This window comes from Lontra canadensis, unplaced genomic scaffold (assembly GCF_010015895.1).
Source record: "Lontra canadensis isolate GAN:19392208 unplaced genomic scaffold, GSC_riverotter_1.0 scaffold134, whole genome shotgun sequence".
In the NCBI taxonomy this organism is placed as follows: domain Eukaryota; kingdom Metazoa; phylum Chordata; class Mammalia; order Carnivora; family Mustelidae; genus Lontra; species Lontra canadensis.
Genome location: NW_022631128.1, coordinates 2,261,401 through 2,269,744, shown reverse-complemented (window position 1 = coordinate 2,269,744; position 8,344 = coordinate 2,261,401). Strand labels below are relative to the sequence as shown.

General features: G+C 54.6%; 2 protein-coding genes across 5 annotated transcripts; one reads left to right on the top strand and one right to left on the bottom strand.

Moving 5' to 3' along the window:
• Positions 1-69: 69 nt before the first annotated feature.
• Positions 70-4,343, bottom strand: PQBP1 (polyglutamine binding protein 1). Of its 3 annotated transcripts, none has more exons than XM_032842904.1 (7): positions 4,204-4,343; positions 3,656-3,740; positions 1,779-1,890; positions 1,182-1,294; positions 718-981; positions 432-495; positions 70-250 (listed from the first exon to the last, which is right to left on the bottom strand). In XM_032842904.1, exons 2-7 carry the CDS (start codon positions 3,720-3,722, stop codon positions 94-96), a joined length of 777 nt encoding a protein of 258 aa, XP_032698795.1. In that variant the 5' UTR covers positions 3,723-3,740; positions 4,204-4,343; the 3' UTR covers positions 70-93. The 3 variants fall into 3 exon arrangements, with proteins under 3 accessions (XP_032698795.1, XP_032698797.1, XP_032698796.1); XM_032842906.1 differs by lacking the exon at positions 4,204-4,343 and adding an exon at positions 3,899-4,067; XM_032842905.1 differs by lacking the exon at positions 4,204-4,343 and having other exon boundaries at positions 1,182-1,262.
• A 177-nt stretch (positions 4,344-4,520) lies between these two features.
• TIMM17B (translocase of inner mitochondrial membrane 17B) lies at positions 4,521-8,108 on the top strand. 2 transcript variants are annotated; one of them, XM_032842907.1, is made up of 6 exons: positions 4,521-4,561; positions 5,429-5,528; positions 6,541-6,604; positions 7,327-7,455; positions 7,544-7,654; positions 7,735-8,108. In XM_032842907.1, the coding sequence occupies exons 1-6, from the start codon at positions 4,536-4,538 to the stop codon at positions 7,821-7,823; spliced, it is 519 nt and encodes a 172-aa protein (XP_032698798.1). In that variant the 5' UTR covers positions 4,521-4,535; the 3' UTR covers positions 7,824-8,108. The 2 variants fall into 2 exon arrangements, with proteins under 2 accessions (XP_032698798.1, XP_032698799.1); XM_032842908.1 differs by lacking the exon at positions 4,521-4,561 and adding an exon at positions 4,663-4,767.
• Positions 8,109-8,344: the final 236 nt, after the last annotated feature.

Here is an 8,344-nt window from a genome sequence, read left to right as displayed (position 1 = left end):
ATGGGAAGGAAGCACTCAGGCCTCATGGGCACGATCCATCGAAAAGCTTTATTAAAAATACCAGGGAGCAGTGGGGTGGCATTGCGGGTAGGTTCAGTCTTGTTGCTTGGTTCGGGAGGCCTCGGCGTTGGCCCGGAGCACAGCCCCTGGGGATGGGTAGGGGCGCTGCTGGAAGAGGGGCCCCGCGGCTGTCGTGTCTGCACCCGTCTTGGCCTCATTCCGCTTGGGGAGTCCTGTTGACCATGTGCCCCTGGTGGTGAGGGGTTTAGGAAATAGGGGTCAGGAGTTGGGAATATGGGATGCAGTGGGCACTCCCCACTCCCAGCTCCAACAACTGACAAATCGGGGAAGGAGACAGGAAAAAAGGAATGGTCATCAGTGCAAGGGACTCATGAGGGAAAGAGAAGGGCTTGTGAGGGCTTTTCCTTTACCGGGGTGCATCCGAGTACGAGCTGGGATCCATGGGGTCTAACTCTTCATCCTTCCGGCTTGCCGCTGAGGAAACAGGTGGCAGAGTGAGGTTTTCAGTAGAGACACAAGGAGCCCCTGATCACCAACCTCCCCCATCCCAGGGAGAAACGGGGTGCATGGCTGCCGTGGCCCACAGCACCCCATCCCAGGCTCAGGCACTCGCATGAGCAAAGGGAGGGCCTCTCTTTCATGGCTCTCCCGTGGTGCCTAATCTGCCTCGGGCCCCGGCCCTGCTGTTGAGCTTACCCTTCTTGCTCTTGGGGTAGGGCGCCAGCTCCTCCCTGCGATGATGGCGCCGTTCTTTGCTCTCTTCCCGCTCTGATTTCTCATACCCACGATCCCGATCCCGATCCCTGTCCCGCTCTCTCTCTCTCTCCACTTTGTCATAACCACGCTCCCGGTCTCGGTCCGACTTCTCGTGGCCCCGGTCCGACTTCTCGTGGCCCCGGTCCGACTTCTCGTGGCCTCGGTCTGACTTCTCATGGCCCCGATCCACCTTCTCCTCAGCATCTGGGAACACAAAAGCCTTGAAGTGACCTTTCTCCTCCAATCTCCGGCCCCAGCAGCCTCTGCCTTCAGTAACTGCCCCCCCTCTTGCCTGGGGTTTGGTCTGCCTGTCTCACCTGCCCCTCCCCAGTCCACTGTCATTTACCTGACCCCTCCCTGAGAACTGCAGGACCATGGAGGCACCCTTAGGTCCGCCAACTCACCTGCATTACTTGCCCTGAGCTTCTTGGCGGATTTGGTAACGACGGAGTTGGGGTCATGTGGGGAGAGCCAGGACACGAGGTCTGTGTCCACATTCCAGTAGTAAGGGAGCCCGCTGTGGGGCAGTGGGAAGGAAGCAGGGGAGGGAGAGAGGGAGGGGGAGAGAGGAGGGAAGGAGGGAAGGAGGGAGTGGAGGAGTGTCAGCACAGGGGTCTTTTTTTTAAGATTTTATTTGATTTTTATTTGACAGACAGAGATCACAAGTAGGCAGAGAGGCAGTTAGAGAGAGAGGGGGAAGCAGGCTCCCTGCTGAGCAGAGAGCCCAATGCGGGGCTCGATCCCAGGATCCCGGGATCATGACCCGAGCCGAAAGCAGAGGCTTTAACCCACTGAGCCACCCAGGCGCCCCAGCACAGGGGTCTTATAGCCTCAACTCCTACCCATCTCTTGTAACTGCCCCACATCAGGACCCCAGAGGGAGGACCCCCCAGACCTCTTCTCTGTGTTTCCCATTTACCCCAAGGCCAGGGACAGCACAGGAAAGGTGAAGTCAGATGTCAGTTCCCCCACCCACCCCCACCCCAGTTCCCCAGGCTCACCAGGAAGGGTCAAACACCTTGTACCAGCTCGGTGGCAGGCCCTCCAACCGGGTGGCCTCATAGTCTACCGGGTCATCATCATAGTCCTCGGCAATGATCTCTTCCTCTGGCTCTGGCAGAATAGCGGGGTGGAGGAAAGCAGTAAGGACTAGAGGGATTCTCATCTTACAGCCAGAGCCTGGAGAGACACTCAAATGCACATGGACCACGTGTGTGTGTGTGTGTGTGTGTGTGTGTGCACGCGCACGCATGCACACACACCAGGTCTCACCTTCTGTGCAAATATCACATTCCAAATCCAAGTGTCTGAAGATCAGGGGATTTTCCAAAAAATGTACCTAAATCTCTTCTGTTTCTGGGTTCAGGTAAAATCTGGGATTTGATGCTGTCTCCCACACCTATCTGATTTCAGAATTTAGACAAGGATTCATCATACAAACGTATCCTCCAGTTCCCGAGTTCAGGAAGCATGGGACATCATGCTATCCAAATCTATTTGGATAAAATGAGTTTGAACAGTAACGGATTGTTCTGAAAATATGTCCAAATCTGCTCAGCTCCCAAAGCCTGGAAAATAACGGGTTTCTTTTTTTTTTAAGATTTTATTTATGTATTTGACAGAGAGAGAGAGAGAGATCACAAGTAGGCAGAGAGGCAGGCAGAGAGAGGGAGAAGCAGGCTCACCGCTGAGCAGAGAGCCCGATGCGGGGCTCGATCCCAGGACCCTGAGATCATGACCTAAGCCAAAGGCAGAGGCTTAACCCACTGAGCCACCCAGGCGCCCCAAATAACGGGTTTCTGATCTTGTATATTGAGCAGCAAGTCTGGATAGCAGGGGATATATCCCAAACACTGCTCTGGGTCCATTCAGTTCCTAGGCTTGACACATAGCAGGCCTATGGCAGCTGTCAGTTACTATTGGCAAAATAAAAGAGGTGAATGTTGTTAGCTTGGTACGTGACCCTCAGTAGGCCTAGCACAGATTTCAGCTGTGGCTGGAACTAACAATGAAATGTACATGTCAGCAGCAGCATACTGTCTGTCACACAATAGGCCCAAAGTAGATGTGAGCTATCATCAACAGTATCGTTAGTAAGATGTATATTCCATCAGCACAGGGCCTCGTACTCAACAGGCTTACAATAATGGTCAGTGATCGTTATCAGTATTAACCACAAGATCTATGCGTGGCACAGTTGCTTGTAACAGATGGCCTTTACCAGTAAGGTGAAAATAAGATGTACTTCCCAGTGCTTAGCACACTGTACCCAAAACAGATGCCAAAAAAAACCCCTCAAAAACAAAAAAACCACCACACCAGATGCCAGCTTTTACTATTACTGACAATGAGGTGGAAATCTTAGCACAAGCAGCCCAGGAGGCATACATGATAGATCCTATCATTATTTTCTACTGTTAGCCATAATGCACATGCCAAGCACTTGGGCTCAAAATACATGTCAGCTACGGATATGGTGAACAATAAGTTACAGATCACCAGCATAGTGCCTGGTGGCACCATTGTAGGTCTAAAATAAGGTAATCATTAGGGTAAAGAAGTATCAGCATCCTGCTACGGTCTACTAGGATACTTTGTAATACCTTCCAACGGACTGCTTGTTGGATTGCACGTGGCACACAAGAGAACCCCAAAAAGGCCTTCTGCTGTCAATATTAAGCACTAAATATGCATTCCCCACCCCCACCCCCGCCCGCGGTAGGAATGAATGTCAGGAAGCCATATTGTTAACAATGCCCGCCACCTGACTGATTGGTGCGCAATAGGGTCCATGCTAGGTATGAAGTGGCAGTTATGAAGAACAAAGTGCCTGTCAAGCCTGCCACATGGTAGGCCCATCTGCTTTTAGCTCGCTTACCGGGCTCCAGATGTTTGAGGATGCCTCTCTTGGCCAAGCGGGTCTGCAGCGCAACAGGCAGCGGCATAGTGGACAGCAGACAGACCTAGGGACGGACGGACGGACAGGTACACGCGCGCGCACACACACACACACACACACACACACACACAAACCGCCAGCTCAAATGAGGATTCAAATCCCGATCCTAAAATCAAGCGCCTCCTCCCAGCATATACTCCATCTGGACCCCCACCTACCTACCTGCACGGATAGCTGGTCGGACGGAACCGACGCACTAAGAGGTGGGAAGATAGGTGCACTGCCACCCAAACTCCCACCGACCCCCGCCTCGAGGCTGGGTGTTCCAGGACCCAGTTCCCCTCCCAGGCCCAGGCTCCGCCCACCGCCGAAGGGGCCAAGCTCAGTTCCAACCCCCTGCGTCCCAGGAATGGGCTCACCCAACGTCCCCCACAGACTCCTGGGTGGGAGAAACCAAAGCTCCGGGATGGGGGAGCAGAGCACAGCACCTCCTCCTGTTGCAAAAGGTGCACCCACCCCAACATTACCAATACAATCCCGCGCGTACTGGAAGGCTATCAGATGGGCCGGCTTTCTCTTGTAGCTGCTAGGATCACCAGAACCACATGAATGCCTTCTCTGAAAACACAGAATGAGGACCGTCCTCCCCAAAGCTTGAAGGAACTGGGCGACGCTCAGGCTGCCGTACAGATGACGCAAACCCCGGTGGCCAATGAGAGTGCGGCCCTGGCCTGACAAGCGCGAAGCGACCCAATCGCTGGGCTGGAATAGGTGGAGCGCTCAGGCGCCTGTGCGCGTTTGCCGTGGGGGCGTGGCCCGCCGGGGTTTAGTCAGGACTGCGCGGCCGGACGCCGGCGCCATGGAGGAGTACGCGCGGGAGCCTTGGTACGGCGGTGGGCACAGGCCCCGGGACTGTTGCTGCGGCGCCACGGCCAGCTGTGGGAGGCGGGCGGGAGAGGCGCCGGCCACACCGCGCCACGTCCCAGACTCGGGACATTCTTAGACATTTGTGGTCTCCTTCCGCTTCCCTCCGCTTCGTTCCTCCCACTCGGGCACCGTTAAGAGGGGCCGCCGCCGTGTGCCTGGAGAAGGTGCGGTGCAGGACCAACCACTCCCAAGTTTCCCCTGACTCCGTTTGTCTCCCCAGTCCCTCTTAACGGAAAGAGCCATGCTGGTCGAATCCATTCCAGCCCGGGGGTGGTGACGGTTGTCGAGCGGAAATCCCCAGAGTTGCCACGCGTGGCTTTATCCCGGTCGCTTCAGCGAATGGGGGCGGGGCCCGGGTGAGCCTATGGTGGACGAACTGGGTCCTTCCCCCCCGCACCGTGTGCTCTTGGTTTTTTCCAGTTGGGGCTGGTTAAAGAGGGAAGAGGGCGGGATTTGGTCGGACGTGTTCATTGTTGGAGACGGGGGTGCGACCCCGTCCTGCTTTAATAACGGTACTAGCAAATGAACACTTTAACATCGCTGATCCAAACGTGCCAACCCCGCCTGTGTCAGTTCGTTTACTGTTCGGTAGTAGGGAAGCTGTTGGCTGATTCCTCGGTTGGCCACGAGGGGAGGGGCGGGCAGGGCCAAGACTAATGCTTTTCCCCTTGAACACCATTTGCCGAAATGAGGGGGAAAATAATATTATCTGAAGTGCTGCTTCCCATTTGAGTGACTTGTCTTCTCCCAGTGGGAAAGAGTCCATGCAATATGGCAGGGGGAAGAGGGGCTCACTTAATCCCACCCTCCCCTTCCGGCCTGCAGCCCATGGCGAATTGTGGACGATTGTGGTGGAGCCTTCACTATGGGTGTCATCGGCGGTGGAGTCTTCCAGGCCATCAAGGGCTTCCGCAATGCCCCTGTCGTGAGTCGTGGCCTTCCCTGGGTGGGGCGGGGGACCTGCCCTGCCCATCCCACACGGGATACTGCGCGGAAAACCGCTTGGAGCTGCCGTGACTTACTCATTCTGGTTCCTGCTAGCTTACTATGTGCCAGGCCTGGCTTCAGGATCTGTGGTTTGGGGAGAAATGGCAAACATGGCCCTGTGTCCCTCGTCCCCAGCACCCAACTGGGTTTTCTCTGTGGAAATACTGTGCTATCAAAACGATCCTCATCAAATTCTAAATGTATGTACAAGGCCAGAGAGATTTTCCCCAGAGGCAGATTACCTGGATACAGGGAAGTGCTAGGAGTTTAACTGGCAGAAGGACAGCCTTAAAGTTAAGAAAATGCTTTTAATGTAACCTAATCAATGTTCTTTTCTCTCTCTCTCTCTGCCCACCCTCTTCCAAGATCTTATCAAACGTCATGGCTTTAAATGCCATCCATTTGTCAAGGTCTCTGAAATTTATCTATCTACTCCCATCCCTCCCCTCAACTCCTGGAACTCTTTCCTGGATCTTTGCCCAGCTTTCCTGTTCTCATCCTCAAGGTCTCAGCACAAACACCCCCTCCTTTAGAGTCCTTTCCTGACCCCTCAGCCATTACCATTTCTCTTCATCCCATTTCCTCTAGGGTCTGTATTGCTGTGTGAAGCTATCTTGTTGGTCTGTACCTCTGCCGGCCATTTGTCTCTCCCACTGTAATGTGAGCTTGGAGAGGGCAGGGGCTAGGTCTGTCTCATTCATTATCCCTCCATTACAGCATGGTGCCTGGCACTTAGGTGCTAGGGATCATTGAATGAATGAGAACTTCTCATCCCACACCTGAGAACGCCCATGTTCGGGTGCTCACCAGCCTCCGAGTTCCTGGTCCCTGCTCCATGTCTCTACTTCTGTTACCCCTGACCCATCACGCTCCCTCTCTTAAAAGCTACAAACCCTGCGTGCCAGGGGTCTCATCCCTGTTCTGACTCCCCGCCTCCTCACTTTTCCCAGGGAATTCGGCACCGAATGAGAGGTAGTGTCAACGCTGTGAGGATCCGAGCCCCCCAGATTGGAGGTGAGAGGCTTGGAGAGAGCTAGGAAATGGGATGCAGAGTTGGCAGTGGTCGTTCCTGTGGTTCTAGACTGCAGATTGGGGGTCCACATTTCCAGCCCCAATTCTGCCTGCGACTTCAGGACAGTGATGTTTCCCCATAATTGAATACAGAGGTGCAGGAGTATGGATTCCAGAGTTTAAATCCAGACCCCGGATTTTCCCTGATGGCATGACTTTGGGTTCGTGGCTTCACCTCTCCAAACCTCATCAGTAACATGGGGATGGTGACAGCAGTAACCATCTAAATTAAGACTTCGGAAGTCAAATTAACATATCAGTACCTAGAACAGGTCCTGGCGCACAGCAAGGCCTCAATGAACACTTCAGCTATCACAGCGTTAACCAGCTTTCATAGCCTCTTTTGGGGTCCCTTAAAGCAAGATCGGAAGTCCAGTTTGGTGTGATGCTTAGAAAGATCAGAGTTGCTCTGTGAAAAGCCACACAGAAGAAAAATCTGTTTGTAAACACTTGTCAAACCCCTACAAAAGTGAGGGGAATGTTGGTGGTGATCAGAGATCGCTTGACAAAGGGGCACACAGGGAGTATCCCCTAGGAGTTTACTCTCCGCCTTTGTGTCTGGGTTTTTCTCCCCATCCATTGCCAGAACCTTCAGGCCTTGGAAGCCCCCAGACCCAGCGCTGTGGATTTTGGGGCATTCTGATTCAGCCTCTGTCTCCCTACAGGTAGCTTTGCGGTGTGGGGGGGCCTGTTCTCCACCATCGACTGTGGCCTGGTGCGCCTGCGGGGCAAAGAAGACCCCTGGAACTCCATCACCAGCGGAGCACTGACCGGTGCTGTGCTGGCAGCCCGCAGTGAGTGCCCTAGCCCCCGGCCCCCCAGCCCCTTCTGCCTTGTTCTGCCTGCCCTCACCTCTCTCTCCCTGTCTCTTCCCTTTCCCAGGTGGCCCACTGGCCATGGTGGGCTCGGCCATGATGGGGGGCATCCTCTTGGCCCTCATAGAGGGTGTTGGTATCCTCCTTACTCGCTACACGGCCCAGCAGTTTCGCAACGGTGAGTACCCAGCAGACACTGGTCAGGGAGAGGTGCGAAATGCATCGCCTCTCACCCTTAACTGATTCTTTCCTCTGCAGCACCCCCGTTCCTGGAGGACCCTAGCCAGCTGCCCCCTAAGGAGGGTACACCAGCCCCAGGCTATCCCAGCTATCAGCAGTACCACTGAGGAAGTGACCGCCTGTCACCACCATGGGAGCTCCTCCTCCGTTCCCTCCCCGATGATCTACCTCGAAGGGAGGGCTGGCTCCCAGTTGCCCTGGGACCCTCCAGAGAGGGCCTCTACTGTGCTCCCTTGTCCCAGGGTGGGGGGTGGGGCACCCCAGCTGCCCTGAAGGATGGGTCCCCTTCTCTATCAGGGCACCCCAACCCCGAATTCACATGTAACAAGTTCTCACCCCAGCCCCCTTTTCCTGGCGCCCTGATGAGTATTTAAAGCCTGTTTTGAAATGCCTATGTTTGCACTCCTTGAACCGCATGTGGGAGCCCCTTGTTATGACAAGGGGCAGGGCCCTCTTTGGGGACGCAGAAGCCCTACATATTGTAGTCTGCAGAGAGTAAGTGTTTGTGGGATGAATGAGCAGGAGGAGGAATGAATCGAGAAGTGAACAGGTGCATGAATAAGGGGGTGTGGGGACCAAGTGATGAATCATAGGCAGACGGGAACAGGCTTGGGAAAGAAGTGAGTGA

Bases quoted from the DNA above. Each gene is read 5' to 3' on its own strand.
- PQBP1 (XM_032842904.1), bottom strand. From the start codon at position 3,722: ATGCCGCTGCCTGTTGCGCTGCAGACCCGCTTGGCCAAGAGAGGCATC. The intron at 1,891-3,655 runs GTAAGCGAGCTA...CTATTCTGCCAG, and splicing joins CCTCAAACATCTGGAGCCCG to AGCCAGAGGAAGAGATCATT. The intron at 496-717 runs GTAAGCTCAACA...CTGTTTCCTCAG, and splicing joins CTACCCCAAGAGCAAGAAGG to CGGCAAGCCGGAAGGATGAA.
- TIMM17B (XM_032842907.1), top strand. From the start codon at position 4,536: ATGGAGGAGTACGCGCGGGAGCCTTG. The intron at 5,529-6,540 runs GTGAGTCGTGGC...CACTTTTCCCAG, and splicing joins GCTTCCGCAATGCCCCTGTC to GGAATTCGGCACCGAATGAG. The intron at 7,456-7,543 runs GTGAGTGCCCTA...TCCCTTTCCCAG, and splicing joins TGCTGTGCTGGCAGCCCGCA to GTGGCCCACTGGCCATGGTG.